Source organism: Hypomesus transpacificus, chromosome 9, assembly GCF_021917145.1.
Source record: "Hypomesus transpacificus isolate Combined female chromosome 9, fHypTra1, whole genome shotgun sequence".
In the NCBI taxonomy this organism is placed as follows: Eukaryota; Metazoa; Chordata; class Actinopteri; order Osmeriformes; family Osmeridae; genus Hypomesus; species Hypomesus transpacificus.
Window position 1 is genome coordinate 3,678,616 of NC_061068.1, and position 22,500 is coordinate 3,701,115.

Here is a 22,500-nt window from a genome sequence, read left to right on the forward strand (position 1 = left end):
AATGAGGGACGTCGAAGGGGGGGTCGAGTGATTGATGGCGTTGGGATGTGAGAGACAGGGGGAGTGAGAGGGAAAGTAGACGATGCGAACCCAGGAGAGGGACTGAAATGGACGGAGGCAAGGGCAGAAACAGGGAGGGAGGAAACGATGGATAGATGTGGAAAAATGCAAAGGGGAGGGCAAGAAATGGTTTCAGAATGATGACCTAGAAAAGTGAGCACAAAAGAGGAGAAGAGAAAAGCAGGTCTGCTCCCAGGGGAAAAGGAGGGAAACATCATCCATCGTACTGAGCAGTCGGTAACACTGCCTGGTCTTCTCACCTGCTTCCTTACCTTACATCTCTACCGTTACTGCTCACCTACATCTCTACTGTTACTGCTCACCTACATCTCTACCGTTACTGCTCACCTACATCTCTACCGTTACTGCTCACCTACATCTCTACTGTTACTGCTCACCTACATCTCTACCGTTACTGCTCACCTACATCTCTACTGTTACTGCTCACCTTACATCTCTACCATTACTGCTCACCTACATCTCTACTGTTACTGCTCACCTACATCTCTACTGTTACTGCTCGCCTACATCTCTACCGTTACTGCTCATCTACATCTTTACCGTTACTGCTCACCTACATCTCTACTGTTACTGCTCACCTACATCTCTACTGTTACTGCTCACCTACATCTCTACTGTTACTGCTCACCTTACATCTCTACCGTTACTGCTCACCTACATCTCTACTGTTACTGCTCACCTACATCTCTACCGTTACTGCTTACCTACATCTCTATTGTTACTGCTCACCTACATCTCTACTGTTACTGCTCACCTACATCTCTACTGTTACTGCTCACCTACATCTCTAGGTGTAATGGAGTTGCGTCATTCTTTTACTAGAATATCAGTCAGGATATTACAACCTACATATCTACTGTTACTGCTCACCTCCATCTCTGGATGTCATTCTTTATATGCACACTGATGTAGCGTGAAGGCTAACTGTAACATAAACAGTAACATGCTGGGTAACCTGTTGTGTCAGGGTAAGGTCTAACAGCTACCTGGACAGCTCTGACCTTTTCAGACACCAACTGCTCCTAAGATAGAATACAGCTGTTGTTTGTGTGACTGTCCATGTGTGTGTGTGTGTGTGAGTGTGAGTGTGTGTGTGTGTGTGTGTCTGTATGCGTGCATGTTTCTCTTCTGTGTAGCATCTCGCTAGACTTGATCTGTTTACTTCACCCATGTGAGTTGTATCAGGACATTATTTGTTTAGTTTCATCCATTTACATAACATGCTCTTTTCAGCTTTGCAAAATGGGACTACTTAGGGCTTAACACAATGACTAGCCTCATGCACGCATACTCACACACAAACACAAGCACAAGCCGCTGCACCAATAAGATTTGTTTAACTCCTGTTAGAAATTATGGGATGTGATAAAAGCACATGGTAGTCATTGAGGCGTGCCATGGCAGAGAGAGGTGTAAGGCACCTTCACGTAGCAACAATATCCAACTCCAGCATTGGGCAGCACACATAAGAATGTGCTCTTTAATTTCGATTTTCAATCTGTTCTATATCCACATATATATATTTTAGGAAATCCTATTTGATGTAAAGGAGAACACTACGTCATTTATTGAGTAGTCGCATGTTTCTCCTAACGTTCTCTGGCATTTAGGAGATGTCCTATGTTGTCTTTTATGTAAATATAGTGTACATGACCATTTCAAGAAATGCACTGTGATTTGACTGTTATCGACAGTTAACCTGACTCTTTGCCAAGCTGCTGTAACTGTGTGTGTCAGTGCTGCTGACTGGCTGGTGGAGGAGGTGGAGGACAGTGGGACAAAGTGCGGGCTGAAGAGACTGAGCCAGGATGCAAAGCTCAATCCAAATGTTAGGTTTTGGGAGAGGACAGGCTGGATGTCAGGCACCGTGCTGGGCGAGGCCTGTTGCTAGGCAGCCTTGGTGAGGTTTGGGTTTGGGAAACACAGGGCAGGAAATCAATCAAAACAACCACAAGCTCTGATGGTCGCGGCTGGGATCGATACTGCCCCCTGGTAACGGAGATGATTCATTACCCCCATAAGTAAAAGTCCAGGTCTACTTCCTGTGAAGGGGTCTACTTCCTGTTTGAGTCTATATATATACAGTTGATTTAGTACTGTGTCTGCCTCAACAGTCCCTGTAGTCAGCTGTGCTCTGAGTGAAAGCAGACACACACCTTGAAGATAACCATCCCTCTCTGAAATGTTAAAAGGCTCCCAAGCACTCTCAGAGACACGGGATGCTTTGGTCTGGTCTCCCATGGCAACAGCATCCGCATCAGAGTTGCTGTTGACAGAGTGTTCGTTGTGATGGTGACGACGAGGCCTCCTGCCTGCCGGGCTGACATCACATGTGACACGTGGGTTTATGAAACATCCAAACAGATCATAAATAACCGTAACTGTATAACAGAGAAAAGGAGAGAGAGAATGAGGGAGGGAGGCAGTGGTGGAGAGAGGGGAAGACAGAGAAAAAGACGTAGGGACAGAAAGAGAGAAACAAGACTGAGAAAGAGAACGACAGCCAGACACAGAGAGAGAGAGAGAGAGAGAGAGAGAGAGAGAGAGAGAGAGAGAGAGAGAGAGAGAGAGAGAGAGAGAGAGAGAGAGAGAGAGAGAGAGAGGGATAGAGATCAACTCCAGACAGCAGCAGGCCAGCTAGATGAGTCCAGTAGTGGAGCTTTGCTAGCCCAGATCTACCGGTGCTTCAGTCCCCGGTGAAGGGGATAGAAATAGAAATATTCTGGGTCATGTTTTACGGAGGACCTTTAAAAAAAACCAAACCCTGACGCCCTCTGCTGGATATGCCTGCTTACGCTGAACTCACATCCAGAGGCTACAGCTCAGAAAGAACACTAAATTAGTGTGAGTGTCCTTAATGACTAATTGAGGACATCAGGAACAGTGTTCAATCAAAACACAAACTGTGTGACAGTGTCCTCTATCTATCTGTGTCCTCTATCTACCTGTGTCCTCTATCTACTTTAGTCCTTTACAGAATTTACCTGTCTTCTATCTACCTGTCTTCTATCTATCTGTGTACCTGTGTCTTCGATCTACCTGTGTCCTCTATCTACCTTTATCTTTTACTGTATGTACCTGTCTTCTATCTACCTGTGTCTTCTATCTACCTGTGTACCTGTGTCTTCGATCTACCTGTGTCCTCTATCTACCTGTGTCTTCTGTGACCCCTGTGTTCCTCCTCGTGACTGTGTGCCTCCTCGTGACTATGTGCCTGTGCTGCCCTGCAGAGGCGGAGGGCCGCAGACTGAAGGGGATCCAGCGCAGCACAGAGACAGGGCTGGCGGTGGACATGCCTAGCAGGACTGTCCGGCAGGCCAGCCACGAGAGCATCGAAGACAGCATGAACAGCTACGGCTCCGAGGGCAAGTACGTACTGGCCTGCCCTCAACCACCCAAGGGCACTTTTATACCAACCTGCATACGTGGATACTACCCCATGTGTCGTACCTGTACAACTGTATATGAACTGGAACCAAACACAACATTGGAACCATTTTACTCTGAAATTAAAAATCCTATTTCATGGTGTCGGACGTAGCCAAATACACACACATGCTCACACACACAAAGCCACACGTGCACACACACACACACACACACACACACACACGGCATCAGAAGGGAATCAGGCTCATAGAGTGTGGATTATAATCCAGTCATCCCTGGGATTACAGTGCTGGCATCATGGCATTCTGCCATGCCTCATGGGTCTACTGCATCTTATGAACACATGAATACATAACAGATAATGCTTCTTTACGTAAACAAGGCCACAGAATGCTCTAGACTGACTGGAGAGAATAAAATATATATGGGTATATTCCGATCTATACTTAAATATGTCATTCACGGTAAGCGTGTGTTTTGGTGTGTGTATGTACCGGTACGTGTATGTAATGTGTGTGTGTGTATATGTAATGTGTGTGTGTGTGTACTGCGCTGATGCTTCTTAGAAATGTGTCAATAATCACAAAATGTAGCTCTGTCTGACCTACTGCAGAAAGAGCTGGATCTTACTGCAACTCTCTCTCTACAAACTGTTAACCCAGTTCACCTATATAAGATCAACTGGAGATATTTCTTTACTCTGATATACACTGCAGACACATTGTTGTCTAAATGTATAACTATATAACTAAATATTATGATTAATCGTATTAAATATCTGAAACAAAACATGTATGAAGAGGGACAAGCTGTGTCCTGCTCACAGGTCTGGGGAAGGGCCGATGATGTCATAATACTGATAGGAACAGTTGCCAGAACTCATGTCCAATCACAGCAGTTTGATGATTTGGCCCAATGACATTGAATCATGTGGTACACAAAAACTGCATGCATGTGGAGCCACACATGGCGTGTATGTGGTGTGACTGTGGTGGGCTTGTAGAGTGTGTGGTGTGTGGCGTTGATACAATTCTCACAGGCCTGTTTTGACACCTCAGCAGAAAAACACAAGAGTGGGGAGCAGGACAGGAAGAGGACAGGGAGAGATGGAGAACAAGAGAATGGACAGAGAAAAAAGAGAGAGCGAAAAGGGAAAGAGAACTCTCCGGAGACTCTGGCTGGCCAACGAGTGGCAGCTGGTGCTGCTCGGTCCGTCCCAACAAGACTATAAAAATAGACCAGAACCCAGAGAGGAGAGGAAAAGAAGGGGAGAGGTGAAGAGAAGAAGAGAGGGGGGGGTGAGGAGGGGGGTGAGGAGGGGAGGGGGGTGAGGAGGGGGGGGGGTGAGGAGGGGGCAGGTGAGGGGGGGGGGGTGTACAGATATAGCAGAACACAAAAAGGAGCAATTTAGCTCAGTGAATTGAACACGGAGAGAAACAAATCAATTTTACCCAATCAACACCTACCAACTGGACAAAAATGGGTGTGTATGTGTGTGTATGTGTATGTCTGTATGAGTGAAGCATGAAACAACACACTACAGGGACCTTCAGCGGTAATAGTCCAGGTTTGCCCTTCTATCGGTACTGTTAAATGTAGAGAAAGATTCATTGTCAAGCCTTGAGAGCACCAGGCCGAAGTGTTTACACACCATTCTGACTCTGCTAGGTGCTTCTCTGCTTTCACCCTCTCTACTTCCCTCTAGTCCTCTCCAGTCCTCTTTCACTCACTTTGCTCTCTATTGCTCACATCTACACTGGAGCGTGTCCTAACGACGTCACCTTGTCTCGTCTCCCAGTCTGAACTACAGTGGCATGTGCCTGGCTTCAGACGCCCAGTTCAGTGACTTCCTGGATGGGATGGGTCCTGCCCAGTTTGTGGGCAGGCAGACGTTGGCGACCACGTCGCTGGGCGACGTCGAGCTGGGCCTGGTGGAGAGGAACGGGGGCCTGGAGGTGGAGATCGTTCAGGCCCGAGGACTCACCATGAAACCTGGCTCCAAGGGACCCCCAGGTAAAGGGAGAGCATGAGGCGGAGGTGTTTGGGCGTGTAGATGTGTGGCTGCCCCCCAAGCAATAAAACCTCTCCTTAACCTCCTCTCTTTTCCTCTATGCTCCTCTACGTTCCTCTTCTCCCTTCCTTTCCTCCTCTTCTCTCTCCTCCTCTCCTCCTATCCGCTCCTTCTCTCTCCTCCTCTCCTGTCCTCCTCTCCTCTCCTCTCCGCCTCTGTTCTCCTATCCTCTCTCCTCCTCTCCTCTCCTCCTGTCCTCCTCTCTTCTCCTCTCCTCTCTCCTCTCTCCTCCTCTCTCCTCCTCTCCTCCTCTCTCCTCTCTCCTCCTCTCCTCCTCTCCTCCTCTCCTCTCCTCCTCTCTCCTCCTTTCCTCTCTCCTCCTCTCCTCCTCTCCTCTCCTCCTCTCCTCTTCTTTAGCTGCCTACATAAAGGTGTATCTCCTCGAGAACGGGGTGTGTGTGGCCAAGAAGAAGACAAAGTCGGTCAGGAAGTCTCTGGACCCGCTCTACAACCAACTGCTCATCTTCTCAGAGAGCCCTCAGGGCAAGGTGGTGCAGGTAACTACACACACACCCGCACACACACACACACACACACACTAGCAGCAGCTTTCTGAGACCTACTCCACCCCTTCCTCCTCATCTCACCATTTCTTTCTCTGTCCTTTCATCTTTTCTCCAGTCTAGTATCACCTACATCCTGACGTAACTTAGAAGGAAGGCTAGCTGTAACGTAGCTTTGTACACATGAACGTTTCAATGATGACCATCACATGCAGTTGCTACCACAACAACCATTCCAGATCAGTTGTCTCCATGACAACCATCGCTGCAGCCATTTCTTTGATGTGTCTTTGGCAGGTGATCGTCTGGGGAAACTATGGACGCATGGACCGCAAGTGCTTCATGGGAGTGGCCCGCATCCTATTGGAGGAGCTGGAACTGAGCAACATGGTGATTGGCTGGTACAAGCTGTTCCCCACCTCCTCCATGGTGGAACCTGGGATGGCTCCTCTGATTCGCCACTCCTCCCAGCTGTCCTTGGAGAGCACTGTGGGCCCTTGCTGTGACCGGTCCTGAGGATTGTGGGAATTGGAGTTCTCTAACCTTCTCTTTGTGCCCCACCTGCCCCTCTCCCATAATGCATTGCTTTGAGCCTGGGGGAGACATAACTGATCGTGACCTTTTCTAGAGCAGCAGGTGTGAAGGGGCAGGGTCGTTCAAGGATGGAAACACTTCCTGGACCCATATAAGGACTTCCTGGTTTCAACTCAACACTTAGGATTGTTTTCCTGCCACGTCAGGTGCAGTGCTTAGGTTTGACAGTAGGGGGCAGCACTGTGGGTTGGAATAATTGGAAGCTGAAGGGTTCTATCATTATGACTTCTGGCAGGTTCTATTTGATTCTGTGTTCTTTTGATAGTTCCATCTGTAACAATGGTAACTGTTGCCACGGCATTGGGGCCAGGGTAGGCCCAATCAAACGACCCAGACATCTGAATAGTAACAGAATCAGGAGAAATCTTTTAAACGGTTAAAGGAACAGTAAGATAATCCTACACAGGAGTGGTTTTGATCTTCTAACTGTTGTTTTGTAGAAACCTAATGTTGTCTTAGAAGCTTGGCTATTGTTTGAAGAGTTCTACTGTGCCATCTACCAGCAGTGTCTTTAATGTGTAGCTGGTAACCGAGTTGTTGAATGAGGAAGGACATGGGGCTGTTGAAGGGCCCCAATTGACACGTTCCTCGTAATTACCGTCTTGCTCCCCGGACTGTCAGCAGAGCCAGTGATTAACAAGTAATCTGGGAAGACAAAGAGGAAGTGGAGGAGGAAGAGGGGAAGGAAAAGGAAGTGGAGGAGGAAGTGGAGGAGGAAGAGGAGGAGGAAGAGGAGGAGGAGGAAGAGGAGGAGGAAGAAGAGGAGGGGAAGTAAGAGGAGGAGGAATGGAGAGGAGGAGGAAGCGGAAGAGGGGGAGGAAGAGGAAGAAGAGGAGGAGGAGGAAGAGGAGGAGTGAAGAGGAGGAGGAGGAAGTGGAGGAGGAGGAGTGAAGGAGGAGTGAAGGAGGAGAGCGAAGCTGGATGAGATGGGAGGGGTGTGGATACATTTAACAGAGCCAGAGAAGGGAGAAGGGGAAGGCTGGGTACACACTGTAGAGATGTAGGCGGGATCAACACACCATCACATCTTTGTTTTGGGCACTTCTTCGTGTCTTTATTAGCGGTCGGAACAATTCCCTGCGCCATGGAAGGAGAGAAGTGACACGTTGTAGCTTTAGTTGAGGCCCTCCGCTTGCCAGAGAACTCTCTTGATTTATAGCCCATGATAAGATTTAGCATGAGATATTAAGAAAGGTTGAAAGAGATGAAGATTTAGGGTGTTGGTATAAAAAACCAACATGGGTTGAGGACTAGAAAATGTAGCAGTTTATTTTGATTTCATGAAAATTTGTATTACTGCTACTGTAGTGTTGATATTGACTGTGTGCTGCTGTGTTCCATTTCTGGTCACCATGGATACGCGAGTCATATTCTGTCAAATAAACTGTAAGACATGTTGCATGTTCAGGACCACTTAGTATTAATCATCGGAAACTGCCAACAGGCCACTCTCGAGACACTGTAGTACATTCTGAAGTATGTGTTCTTCACCTTGTCTTGGTTTTAACACCATTTAGGATTTAAGACTTTTAGGTAATACCGTGTGACGGTCGATGAATCCTAGTTGAGCAAGTAGCAATGTTGCAGAAATGTTGATGTTTAAATCTGTTAACTTGTTTAAAATGTACAACTAGTTTAAATCTGTTAACTGAATAACTTGATATTACGAAGCAATAAGTAGCAGCACCATGTTCAGACGCCATACTGCTGAGGGGAGGCTGTGGTCACACTGTTTAACATTTAAAACAATATTTAACATCCACCTTTTTACAATTGTTATCAATGGAGAGAAGCCACAAGTCAATAAGAAATGGCTGCCTCAACGACCAAAAAAAGAACTTTACACACACTGTCCTTTTTTTCTTTTTTATATTAAAGAAATGCTTTGTATTTTGTGCAGAGCTCTCAAGTAGTAAATGAATTGAAATGAAATTCTGACACTTTAGACCACCGCTCATTACAATGTGACAGCATATATGCTTGAATCTGAAACATCTACCTTTTTTGTAATTTTGCTGGATTATTTGTGACCACGGCCTTGGGTTCAATCCAATCACATGATCAAATATGGCCGACATCATCGTAGCATGGTTGGATGATTCTGACCCCCTCTGATAAGTAGAGGCCTAAGCCATTTTGACCTTAGGCGTGGTAATAAAACACAAAGGTTCATCCCCTGCTGCTTTCACAAAGCATAGAGCAATGCAGGTAAGGATAAACAGTGTTGAGTTAGTAGGTAATGATGTTGCTAACTGATAGCATGGAAAAAAACGTTGTTTAAAGTGTGAACAACAAAAGGGAGTATGAAAATAAACGTACCATTTCAAAAGAAAGGGATTACTTTTTGGCTATTCAGAAACCGTTAAAAAAAGTTATTGTGCAATGTTATTGTATTTTTGTAAAATTTAATTGTAAATGATTTTTTTTTTTTTCTTGAACGTAGAGACGATGAAATCAGCCAGCTCATCGTGCACCGACCTCCAGAATGTTCTTTATAGCTGTCATGTGTATGTGCCAAATTGTTCACTTGATTATCGAGTAGAAAACACGTTGATTTAATAGCATTCATGTGCCCCGAAGTACGGTAATACTGAAAAGCCAAGTCTGAACCACCAGCCTCTCTCTAATCCCACCACTAAGGGACAATTTAGTCTCAATGTCCAAGAACTTTGAATCGTAGTTGGTTATGGATAGAGATACTAGACCAACACTGTATTTTTCGTAACTTTTTTTTCTTCTTTTCTTTTGAACAATTCCCGCTGTTTAATTGTATTTGAAACCGATGCATAAAATACGGAACGAGTTTTTGCCATTGAACTTAATCCCGCTCCTCTCCTGTCTCTGCTCTGTCGTGCCCGGCACTACTCAGCGCTATCAACTGTGGTACAAAACGGAGGCCTTATAAACACTGAAGGCTGGGGGAACACCAACCTCGCCGTAACCAACTGCTTCTTATTTTGGACCTACAAGGCTCTGACCGACGGGTGGATCAACCTGTCCATCCGGACGCTCTGCACGAACGCGAGCCTTTCTAAGAGTTTGAGCAAGATATAAGAACACTGCAGACTCCCAGTCCACGCTGCCATTCAGTTCTCAGTGTGTCAGTCTTCTACCACATCCAACTGATTTTTTGTGCTTTGAAGATACACCAGGTCTGGGTAGACTGAACAGAATTGGCTTTTTTTTTTCATTCGACAGAGAAATGTTGGACGTTATAGACTGTTGAACAACCAGACTTGGCATGCCATCCCACTTTTTATCATTTCTAATTGAGGTTCTTCAAAAATGTTAATGTTGAGTACTGCACAATTTGGTGTGTTGTTAACCTATTTCAACTGTCAATAAAACAGTTTTACTCTAATTTAAAATGTTCACATGCTGTGACATATTTTTTTCCACAGTTTTTTACAGGTTCATTGTTGCCCAGGCACATTGATTTTCAATGAATACCCCTTGTGCTGCCATCGGTGGGTCACAAGACCCGAAGGCAGAACAAGGGATACACATTCCAAATAATGTATTGATGACAGTACCTCATTTTATCAAAGAATCTTTTTGGGGGGTAAAACACAACCATATGACAAATATTCTAGACCAGAAAACAGGAATTCAAATTCCTCACTCAAATGGCAATGACTGACTATTTGAAATAAATAAACAAAGAAGCATTGTAAAAGCATTATAAACATACTTTTCAAAAACATGAAACATTTTATAATGCTACAACTTTGCAGTATCAAGGCTAGCAGCACTCCAAAATCCTTATACAGTATTTACCAAAACAGCATAAATAGAAAGTTAGTTCACAAATGTTACAACAATAACACTATTACAACACACCCTAACTTCACTTCAAATCATTAATTGTTGAGTAAAGTCAAAATATTCTTTAGATTGCCGTTCACAGACTGAAGGATAACTTGGCCGTCCAAAAGCTATCAGGGCAGCAGTTGTTTAGGTGTGAGGAACACATTGACTTCAGGAATCTGTTTGTGAGTGTTGAGAGTTATGCAGCTGGGATTCACAGGAGCCTGTGTGGCTCTGCTGGGATTCGCAGGAGCCTGTGTGGCTCTGCTGGGATTGGCAGGAGCCTGTGTGGCTCTGCTGGGATTGGCAGGAGCCTGTGTGGCTCTGCTGGGATTGGCAGGAGCCTGTGTGGCTCTGCTGGGATTCGCAGGATCCTGTGTGGCTCTGCACAGATCAAATTAAATCTTATCTGTAAAGCCCTTTATGCCACAGCTTTACAGCTGCCTATAGATGTCAACTCCTGAGATAGATGGGCATCTACTTATAGATGATGTAAACATTTACAAAAAGTCCTTCTGTGAGAAGACTTTGATACTTTCACTTTGAAAGAAATGTTCCCATAAAGTGCTGGAAATAAGTGTTTAATTCAGTTTCCTCTTCCATCATCATCATATTATAGTTTCTAACACGGAAATTCTCTGGAGGGAGAAGTGGTAGAGGTATTTGAGTTTCTAAATGTTTGTACTGCTGTATGTCTTTGTGTTAAGTTTGTGTGTTTGAGTCGATACATATTTTATATCGACTGTACATATTTCTCATACACTGCACACACAATTGAGAAATAGTGTGTTTGTGGCTGCGAGTGTGTGTGTGTGTGTGTGTGTGTTTAGTCCTTCAGGGTAATAATCACATGATCATCCTGGCCCTTCCATAGCATCTCCCCCTCAAAATCCAACATCTTGTGTTTCCTGCAGCGCAGCGCGATGCCCACCACCTTGTCCGAGATCTTAACGTAACGGTCAAACAGACGTCCAAAGGTGATATAGATGCGACCCAGTTTGTCTGTCAGGCCCATATCCCTGATGATGAAGCACATCTCTTCCATCTCCCGTTGGACGTGTTTCTGCGCCCGGTCCCCGCGCTCCGCCGTCCGGGTGCCCTCTTTGGGCTTGCCGTAGCCGGCGTCGCCCTTCTGGAGGCGCTGGGACATGGCGTGTTCGTAGTCAAAGTCCTCGCTGAAGGGGTTGAGCTTCTGCCCCTCCACGTGCTGCTGTGACCACTGCTGCCAGCGACTCTTGATGTCATTCATGGTGGTCACCTTAATCTGGGGGTGGGGGGACGGGGGGACACAAGTCAGTTTAGACAGTCAAGACAGCATTTTAAAACAATGGAGCGATACTATTCCAAACCACATTTGAGAATATGAATATCATTCAGTATGCCAAATGATGTTCCATTCAAACGTTGTTGTGTATGAACTGGTGTGTCCTTTCTCTTGGGCAGAAGGAACCATTGACAAGCACTCTGAGAACTTGGTGTATTTTTGTACTTGGGAGAGCAGGGGGATGTGGGAGTGAAATCAGAGGAGATGGTCTGGCATGCAGACCACAGACAGACTGACAGGTAGTCAGACAGACAGGTAGTCAGACAGACAGATAGGTAATCAGACAGACAGACAGACAGACAGACAGACAGACAGACAGACAGACAGACAGACAGACAGACAGACATACAGACAGGTATTCAGACAGAAAAGCTGGCTGGTAAGAAGTCCTTCAGGTAGACAGGTAGGTGGAGAGACGGGTCTTCCAGGACCAGAGGCCCATTAAACATAAATCTCTGTCACTTTTATGACCCATGATTAGCTGAAAGGTCAGGTGTTCGGCGTGGCAGTGGGTGACTCTGTTTACTCACAGCTCAGATATATTCCATTCCCCAATATATTCCATGGTTCAGAGAGTTTCCTAATATTCCAGTGATCAGATGGAAAGTTGGGTCACACAAGTTTACATAGCTACAAGGATAGCACAGACAGTACAAACCTCTACACATTTACTCTAGACATTTACTCTAGACTTCTACACATTTATCCCTGCATGACTCTGGCCTGGTTCCACCATGTATATTTATATAGTATTGCTTGGTTCCTAACATGTCCCTCTGCCTTTGCAAGGAGGTCAGATTCTCTCCTCCCAGGCTGTGGAAGAGTCATGCCTTTTCAGACAGAACACGACTGCGGCACCAATGTGCTCCAGAACGCCGGATCTCCAACGGCTAACGTCCGCCAACAAATAACCGGAAAGTTGTTTCTGACATTTAGCAGTCCTCTGCGACTTCACTGAACGCCTTTGCGCTGAACACAGCACAAATCACGTTCCGTAGGAAAAACTCTTTAGGATGCACTGTTCTTTCTCAGCCAACATAAAAGACTCAAATGTCTGAACAAGGCTGCTCAACCTAGCGCTGTTGTCAGGGCAGGAAAGACTCCATAACCTTCCCTAACATCTGCAGATATGAAGTAAGCAGACATGTCTGTGCCCTGAGTCATGACAGCATGTCTGAATCTGTCTGATGAGGCACTGTATGTTTGTTTTAACCCACAAGCAACCTTTCAGCCGAGTGGATGAGGCCTAATTGTCCACCAGGTTACAAACACTGATGTTGTGGGGGCCTCACTCTTTGCAGTTATCCACTGCCGTCCAAACGAGCTGTACCGCACTGTACTCACCTAAACCTAACAACTTATTCACAGCTTGAAGGGTGCTGTACCGCCAAGCTAAAAACGAGTCCTCATATTGTACGAGATGAGAATCCTCTGAAACATGAGAACTTTGTGAGGGGAGCCCTCGCCAGGGTTGGTACCATGTACCGTAGCGTCCTGTGGCTGTCCCCACACCCGCTGGTCCCCATGGTTACCTTGGGTCTGCTGGGCTGTTTCTTCAGCAGCGCTGGCCTGCTTTCACTGCCGTTGCCAGACAACGATGCCTCGTCTCCCAGGCCGCTGTCCACTGTGTCCAGACTACTGCTGCGCGAGCCCAGCTTCCTGTCCTGGTCCTGCTCCTGGTTCTGGCTCTGCAGGGCCAGGGCCCGGACCTGCCGCCGGCGAGTGGGTGAACCGCCACCCAGGAAGTCCTTGGCGCCGGGGTCCTCAGGCGCCATGATGCGTTCCTTCAGAGCGCTGATCAAGTTGCCGCCCCCCTCGCTGGGTTTAGTCACCGCCCGCTTCGTCACGGCGCTCGTCTTGATCTGGCTTCCTCCGTCGTCGTCCGCCTCCACCACGCGCGGTTTCACCGTCAACTTGACTTTGCTGTTGGCCTCGCTGCCCTCCTCGCCCTCGGTGACGGAGCAGGGCATCCAGCCGGAGGGTATGGTGTCCTGGCGGTCAGAGTGTTCGGTCGCCCAGCCCTGCCAGCTCCGAGCCAGGCTGTGAACCATGGCTGCACATTTGATCTTCCTGACAGCCCTGACGAAGGGCCGGGCTTCTGGCTTCGGATCCTGGTGAGCCGCGATGCCACTCATGTCCTCGCGGGTGCAAGAGCGGAGAGGGGGAGGGAGGGAGGAAAGGATAGGCCACGGGGTTGGAACGAGGGAAGGTGCCGTGAGAGAGGAGCGAAGCTGCGATGAGTGAGTGGAGGGTAGAAAAAGTGAGCCCTCAGGACCATCTCTGGAGCTTAAATAAGGAGGGTGGCACAGGAAGTGTTGTCACAAACCCCTACATGAGTCAGGGAGGTCCCAGGGTGTTACATTGGAGTATTGGAAGATAGGAGTGGGCTTGCCTGTCACCACAGAGTAGAGTGACCACCTGTTCTCAACCTTCCCCCGGGGGGGGGGGGGGGGGGCGGGTATGTGTGAGAAGGGGGGATTCCAGTGCTCAACCAGGGGGGGAGGGGAGTGCAGAATGACTGGCCTCAGTTCTTCAGCGTGTGCACACAGGCAGGCATAATGAACAACAACAGTCCTAAAATCAGAGGCCTTCATACTTTCATTGACCCTGTCTTCATTCTTTAGACCAGGACGCCCTTTTCTTACAGCCCCAGTAGAAGAGTGCACATACACAGCAAAGTACAATATAACAGACAGACATGAAACAGACATGCAATAAACTCACTTTTGAAACCAAATTACCAAACGAAGACATGAAACCATGGCCCAGGGCTCATGCAGTGTAGAGCAGCTGACCCTGTGCTGACAGGTGTTCAGACGCCTCCCTTCTCAGAGGGCCCATGGGGACAGACGCCTCCCTTCTCAGAGGGCCCATGGGGACAAGGGACTCCAGTTTCAGCCTTGAAGGACAGTCCAACAGGATGCTGTCAGTAAAGACAATTTCCCCCACAACAGAACTGTCTGTCTGTCTGACTGACTACCTACATCTATCTCTCTCTCTCTCTCTCTCTCTCTCTCTCTCTCTCTCTCTCTCTCTCTCTCTCTCTCTCTCTCTCTCTCTCTCTCTCTCTCTCTCTCTCTCTCTTGCTCTCTCTCTCTCTCTCTCTCTCTCTCTCTCTCTCTCTCTCTCTCTCTCTCTCTCTCTCTCTCTCTCTCTCTCTCTCTCTCTCTGCATCCATCTATCTATAAAGCTATCCATCCATAGACAACGGTGTCAGTGCAAGCTGTGTATTTTAGGCTGAACCAACCAAGGTTCGTCATATGTTTGGTCCATTTTCATTCCAAGCCAGACTCCACGCTTTGGAACATCTTCACAGTTCTATTTGTTCCTCAGCACAGCCGGTGACACACGTTGTTGTTGTGAACGCAGCATTTTACTGACACTGACGCCATAGCTGCTCTCACAAAGCCACGACTGAGAGTCATTTATGGGTTTTTTATCGGACACACTGACAGGCTGAGGAGGGTCTGTCAAAATACCCCCCACAGAGGGAGGGTGAACTACGAGTCCCACGCACACACACACGCTTACACACACATACATACGCAGATAAGCAAACACACACACACGCTTACACACACACCCTTGCGCACACACACATGCGCAGGCACTCTCACACACACACACTCTCACACACGCAGTAACGCCAAGGTAAAGCCGTGCTGTGAGTGAACAGATTGGCCTCTCTATGCCAGCATACTCCTCCACCACCAGCCTGACAATGACATCAACGTTGAAGTCTGTGTGGCTTCTTAGCGTGCTGCTCTTTTCTCCAGCTTCACACTGCAGTCTCTCTCTCTCTCTCTCTCATGGTGCTGGTGGATCGGACAGCCTTGCGCTCTGCTGTCAACACATTCACGCGGTCTGATTTCCATTCAGCTTTTTGTGCTTAATCTCCTATGATGTAGAGCTGATCTGTGTTCTGTGTGTAATGCAGAGAGACTGACATACAGCTGAGGTATGTACACAACCCCCCACCCCCCCCCCCCCCAGATCCCCAACCCCTCCTGGTCTATTCTGGTTCACCTAGAAACACTTGACGTCTGACTCTTACGCACCCACATAGCTGATGAGTGTGTAGGTGAGCAGTGTTTAATATCAGAGAAGATGAGAGCAGTCAGGAATGCAAGGCAGCTTTGCATTCCTCATCGGAAGCATTCTTGGTTCTTCTTGTCCTTCCACCTGAAGGTGCCGTGCGTGAGGTTGGTATGGTCTGTGATACGAGGGAGGAGGCTTGTTTGATTCACGATGAGGCCGCTATAATCTGTTGAACGCATTCACCTACGTAACAAGTTATGAAGCAGTTTTAGATCTCTAACGCTCCTCAGAAGCTTCATTATAGGGTCCCTGAATGCCTACTCACTCAAAACTATTGGGGAAAGATGTAGTCGTAGTCACTCAATTACACACTTCTGGATGTTCTGGATTGAAAGAAACACGAGACAGGGAACAACAAAGTAGATTATCCAACAGCCACGGAAGGTGAGGAATCTGCTTGCTTCAGGGAATTCAATGAGGAAAATATCCCCAGCAGAGTTGGAGATAAAGATACAAAAGACATGGATTAGCTTTGTTGATTAAGAGAGGACAAGTTGTGTGAACGACAGCCAGTCTGAAACCGAATCTGTTTTCCTATCTTGGGCCCAGGCTTGGTTCCTCAAAGAGATGAGCTCCGACAGATAAGAGGTATACCCAAGAGCTGACCTATTTTTTATACTGTAAATAGTTTATAAGATGTGCGTTTATCTGTCAAGGAGAAAAAGATTCAAGGACGCATACTCAAGTGTTAATTCTGGGTTAACCATACAGAAACTCTACATGATGCTATTGTTGGACTGTCTATTACAGACTGTTCCTTGTTCCTTTTGATTATCTACAGCACTTATTATAAACACTTGTATGTTGCTTTGGATGAAAGTGTCTGCTAAATGATTAAACGTAAATGTAACTGAGACAAAGAGTAACAGATGGAGAGTCAAGGCAAACTAAAGAAACAACATCCTTATCAAAGATCCAGTCAACAGAAAGAGAAACATCTGATCTTCATTTACATTACAGTTGGTTTTAAAGTTGTTATTGGGCTGCTAAAACCGTATACTGCTTTTGCTACAGCTCAAAGAGTCTTGAACAAGCGCTGTGAAAACGGAGGGTATTTTTGTCCCAGAGCAGGGGGATGTGGGAGGTGAAACAAGAGCAGACACTCTTTAAGCTGGCATACAGACAGACAGGCAGGCAAACAGCCAAGCAGACAGACAGGCAGGCACACAGCCAAGCAGACAGACAGGCAGATGCACGGGCAAGCAGACAGACAGGCAGATGCACAGGCAAGCAGACAGACAGGCAGGTAGACAGGCAAGCAGACAGACAGGCAGGTAGACAGGCAAACAGACAGACAGGCAGGTAGACAGGCAAGCAGACAGACAGGCAGGCAAACAGCCAAGCAGACAGACAGGCAGGCACACAGCCAAGCAGACAGACAGGCAGACAGACAGGCAAGCAGACAGACAGGCAGGCACACTGCCAAGCAGACAGACAGGCAAGCAGACAGGCAGGCAGACAGCCAAGCCGACAGGCAAGCAGACAGACAGGCAGACAGACAGCCAAGCAGACAGACAGGCAGGCATACAGCCAAGCAGACAGACAGGCAGGTATACAGTCAGACTGGTGAACAGACAGGCAGCCAGGTATACAGACAGATAAGCAAGGAGGTAGATCAGGCATATTTCCCAGGAACAGAGACCTACACATATAAATCTCAAGCTCTTTTATGATCTCCCCTCGCCAGCTAGAAGGTCAGGGGGAGGCAACACAATCTTGCAGGAATGATGTTCCTATACAACTGTACTGCAACCCTCAGCTGCGTTCAATATCCATCCTCGACAAGGCTGCTTCCTATAAAGGAAATGATTTAACCAAATATATGTCCACTTCATGATTACTGACACAGTATACATCTCACAGTTACACCGCAAATTAACAAGTTTAAGTTACAGTAAAAATATTGTATGTGTGTATGGGTGTGTTTGTGTGCGCACGTGCTTTGAGTTGACAAGCCTGGCCAGCTGCATTTCAACCCCCCCCCCCCCCTCTTCTGACGTGTCTTGGAAAAAAGGTTGAGAGGCCAACATAGCTGGGTTTCTCCATCGGAGGTACACACACACACACACACACACACACAGTGACACCTAGGAACACACACAAACACTCATGGTGATTTTGATTTTGTTATACATTGGTTACATGATACAGAACATTCTGCACTAAGCTGCAGCTCCTGGAAAGACGAGTTGCCATGGTGTGTGTCATGAATGACGTAAATAAAAACAAAAACAAAAGAAAGTCCAGAGAATAAAAAGAGAGTGAAGATTGAGTTCACTTCAGAGCCAAGACGTTTTCCCCCTGCTGTTTGTGACAGGCTGATGTTCCGGCCTCATTTACCACAGCATCAGTACCTTGTTCAGCAGGCTCTCAGACTCTGCTGTCTGTCAAAGAAGTAGAAGCAACATAACACTGCCTCCTTGTGGCTAAGTTTGGCAAACATGATTACATTCTAGTACTGTTCACTTCTCTACAATGGATGATTGGTGGGCTATCATATGACATTTTTAATAAAAGCTATTGTTCAATCTACATAAACATGATTGGATTTTAATGTGGATTTTTTTTTTTTTGGTTTCTTCTTCTGGGAAAAAGAAGAAACCAGTCTTTGGCTCTGTCTCAGTTGGAGTTCTCCAGCTCTCTGAAAAAGAAACAAGAGTAACCTTACTCTGACTGGTTTCTTCTTTTTCCCAGAAGAAGAAACCAAAAAAAAAAAAATACACATTAAAATTCAATCATGTTTATGTAGATTGAACAATAGCTTTTATTAAAAGGCTAATCAACCTTTTATTAAAAATGTCATTACAAGGTAACAAGGTCGACCTTTCAAAATCCAGGCCAACCCCTCGTCCTTAGTCACAAGTCTTCTGGTAAGTTCACTAGCTGGATTGGACCAGTGGACAGACTGTGATAGCATCAACATCCAAGAGAGAGTTGGAACGACCATATGGAGGTTATTAACTTTATCAACATGTAAAAAGTTCTTATCACAGTCATATGCGCAGAAAACCGGGAAATTACATGACCAGCATAAACTATGCCAACAAATGACCTTCACGGTCGTTGTCCTTCAGAATAGTCTGCTAGGCCATTCTTTTGTAGCTGTAGTGTGCTGAGGTACCCTGACTAGTCATCATGGACCATCTCAAGTGGTCACATGACTTCCTGGGTACAGTCCCCAGTGGTCATGTGACTTCCTGGGTACAGTCCCCAGTGGTCACATTACTTTCATGCACTGACTCAGAAAGCTATTTGCAAGAATTTTTGGTCAGTGAGTCCTGGTTTTATTTATGGGGAAGATGATTTTGGGAAGGATCCTCCTGAACAAACTGTTTTGAACAAACCTGCCTAAAACATTATTTTGTGAAATCAGTGTTTTTGTTACGCCAAACCTCAACAAAAAAATACATTTATACATAGAAAATTATACATAAAAATAAACAACTCGTCTCAACCACAGAGAGGAGCTGAAAAGGAATACTTTCTGTTCACAATCTTCTTCAGCATTTGGATGCGGATTCGGCCTCCGCTGCCAGCTTAGATACAACAATGACCCCCGTTCTGTGTTCATACATATTATACAGAACTGTGAGGCGACATATAGGCGCATCCTTCCCGCCTTGAACAGCCGGTAAAACAGTTTCTTAGCGAATGCTGCTGCCAGCCGGCATGGTGCTTTCCCACTTCGTCTCACCTCGTCTTAAAGTGCATCATTTGAGGGTGAAAAAAGAAGGTGAATCTCAAAACATGGCATAAAAAGATTCAAAAAACATCAGCACATTTAAAGCGTTAATGCGAAACGGTTATGTGCAATATAATATGCACCGCAGACGAGTCTAATTCATTTGAAATGCATAGCACAAGTTTGACCTATTAACCGCCTATTAACTGTTCTCCCTCTCCTCTCCTCTCCTCTCTTCTCTTCTCTTCTCTTCTCCTCTCCTCTCCTCTCCTCTCCTCTCCTCTCTTCTCCTCTCCTCTCCTCTCCTCTCCTCTCCTCTCCTCTCCTCTCCTCTCCTCTCTTCTCCTCTCCTCTCCTCTCCTCTCCTCTCCTCTCCTCTCCCCTCCCCTCCCCACCTCCAGAGGTTTCAGGTGAAGTGGGTGGGGTCTAGAACGTGGCAGGGCGGAGCATCATGGCAGTGAAGCGGAGGGAGTAACTGGGCCCTCTGAAGTGGTGCCACTTGATGCCGTTGAGCTTGCGTATGTTGCGGCCCATGGTGTAGTAGATACCGTTCAGGTTGGACAGACCGCATGCGTCAAACCACCACCCTGCAGGAGGAGGGGAGGACGTGGACAAACATGCGATTCAACATCGGGTGATTCAAACAGGTGATTCAAACAAGTCACTTGTTATAAGTCGTCAATTCAAATGAGGGTTTAAATATCAGGTTCACTAAAACGGCGAACCGTCATCATGCGCTTTTAAGTAGGGATTCGCATTCCGCTGACCAAACGAAAGATTCAACACTAGAAATCTCTGTCTCTAACCACCTCTGCTACATGGTCCTCACCTCCGGTCAGCATCAGGGCACACTTGCACAGGCAGTTGTCGTTGTCCTGGTCCCTGGTGCTGAAGCTGCTGCCGTGGGAGGTCAGGCTGCTCTGCTCCCCCGCAGTGCCACTGTAGCCCCTCAGAAACAACCTGCCATGGGTCCAGTCACACAGAGAAGGGAAGGACAAGGTCGAGTTAGACTGAAGGAACTGCCTTACAGTCACAGTGGAGTAGGATACTGTTGATTAGTAGTTTCCATCATAGCACAGACCTGTAGCTACTTTCTGCCGGAGACTGTATGTAGCTACTGTACTTCCTGTGAACTGAACCATCCTCCATCTGTAGCTACTTCCTGTTAACTGAACCATCCTCCATAGCTACTTCCTGTAAACTGAACCATCCTCCATAGCAACTTCCTGTGAACTGACCCATCCTCCATAGCTACTTCCTGTGAACTGACCCATCCTCCATAGCTACTTCCAGTGAACTGAACCATCCTCCACCTGTAGCTACTTCCTTAGTGCTGTAGTTAACACGGCACCATCCTCTCTACCTGTAGTGCTGCTTCTCGCTGCCCAGCTGGAACTTATCGTAGTGAGAGTAAGGGGCGTGACCCTCCCAGTCCTGTAGCACCACTCTCATGGCGTACTGGGCGTGGCTAGTCAGCTGGTACACTAGTTCGTTGCCCAGCCAGTGCTCTCCAGAGGGGTCCCCAAAGCCCTATAAAGAAACACAGACACACACACGATCACACACACATGCTTACCAACATTTATACAGTACGTGTCAATAAGATTTGCTAACTCACCAAGACCTTATGACCTAGAAACTAACGCTCATGACAAACGCATCGTTTTAAAGTGTTACCCACCAATTTGTACTCCTCCCAGCTCCTCTGGAAGTCCAGGCTGCCGTTGACCCGGCGTTGGAACACGGTCCAGCCCCCTCCGCTGGTCTCCATGTCACAGAACACCTGAGGGGGGGACAAGGCTGTCAGGAAGTGTGGGCGTCCTGGAGGTCAGGGTGCACCTTCTCCTGACGAGCCGTTCACTCACCCTGGTGGGCTCCGTCATGTTGCCTATGTAGATGTGGTACAGACCGCTGGTGCTGTGACCTGCTCTGTGGACGTCCGCACAGTCCCTGTGTCTCTGTCCTCTGCGGAGTGGCACTGCACAGGCGCGCACAGGAAACACACGCACGCATGAAACACCCAGAAAGTTATATGTCACGTCTGTGTTTCCTGTGCTGGACAGTTGAAGTTGGGTACATCTGATTTCAGTCAAATACCTGTTTCTGTAGTCACCATGGCAATAAGTTTGTGGACAGACTCCATGAGTTGCTGCTGTTGCCTCTGCATGGCTGTGTTGTTGCTACTGGCAACCCGCAGTTGTTTCTGCAGAGCCTGTATGGCTGCTGTCTGGGTCTGCACCAGCACCTGATGAGTTCACAGCACACCAGACAATGAAGGTGTGTTTGTTCGGCCTCAAAGCTGGCTCATACTACACAGGTCCATTTGTATCACTGCACTGGTTTAGATCGATCCTGTAAACCCCTCATGTCTGACCCTAGTCTGCACACATGTCGATATCTGAGGTGAACGCTACCTGCAGCTTCCCCTTGTCCTGTCTCATGTTCTCCAGGTCGCCTCTCTGCTGGGTCTCCAACACCTGCACTTGGCTCTCCAGGCGACTGGGGGGGGGGGGGGGGGGGGGGGTGGAGGGGAGGAAAAGAAGAGGGGGTGAGTAGGAAGGAAGGGGGGGAGGGAGGGAGAGAGATGTAATAGGGAGCTACAGGTCTCAACAGAGGACAAATATCAGTTTCATCTAGCACTTGTATGTAATCCATCTCACAGAGGAGACCTAACAGGCAGATAAGATCGGATTTTCCCTCTGCAAACTGCTGTTTAGATTTCACATTTTATTTTACATTCATATTCACCGTAAGCATCATATTTACATGAGATACGCTCTTCATAAGTCATGTTTGTCTTAGGGACTGCGTACGTTTACGATTCTTTGTTTTATAAACCTTGGATTAGCTTGAGCAACTTCGTTTATTTCTCTTCAGACATTGTTTAACTCCACAGAGGGCTGGCCAAGTTGATTCTGTGTTTTTGTCAGGAGCCACTGGAGAACATGTG

The 22,500-nt window shown here is 47.1% G+C and overlaps 3 protein-coding genes across 3 annotated transcripts in view; 1 reads left to right on the plus strand and 2 right to left on the minus strand.

Moving 5' to 3' along the window:
- Positions 1–3,289: 3,289 nt before the first annotated feature.
- On the plus strand, positions 3,290–7,306 carry rims4 (regulating synaptic membrane exocytosis 4). The gene is made up of 4 exons (XM_047026560.1): positions 3,290–3,450; positions 5,270–5,484; positions 5,900–6,039; positions 6,343–7,306. The coding sequence occupies exons 1-4, from the start codon at positions 3,290–3,292 to the stop codon at positions 6,559–6,561; spliced, it is 735 nt and encodes a 244-aa protein (XP_046882516.1). The 3' UTR covers positions 6,562–7,306.
- Positions 7,307–9,826: 2,520 nt separating this feature from the next.
- abraa (actin binding Rho activating protein a) lies at positions 9,827–14,026 on the minus strand. Its single transcript, XM_047026427.1, has 2 exons — positions 13,303–14,026; positions 9,827–11,710 (listed from the first exon to the last, which is right to left on the minus strand). The coding sequence occupies exons 1-2, from the start codon at positions 13,903–13,905 to the stop codon at positions 11,273–11,275; spliced, it is 1,041 nt and encodes a 346-aa protein (XP_046882383.1). The 5' UTR covers positions 13,906–14,026; the 3' UTR covers positions 9,827–11,272.
- Positions 14,027–19,883: 5,857 nt separating this feature from the next.
- Positions 19,884–22,500, minus strand: part of angpt4 (angiopoietin 4) — a 14,672-nt gene continuing 12,055 nt past the window's right edge. Inside the window, 7 exon segments of the mRNA XM_047026244.1 lie at positions 19,884–20,137; positions 20,380–20,510; positions 20,914–21,080; positions 21,232–21,333; positions 21,416–21,528; positions 21,648–21,795; positions 21,965–22,049. Of these exon segments, the coding sequence (XP_046882200.1) occupies positions 19,977–20,137; positions 20,380–20,510; positions 20,914–21,080; positions 21,232–21,333; positions 21,416–21,528; positions 21,648–21,795; positions 21,965–22,049 (907 nt within the window). The 3' untranslated portion in view covers positions 19,884–19,976.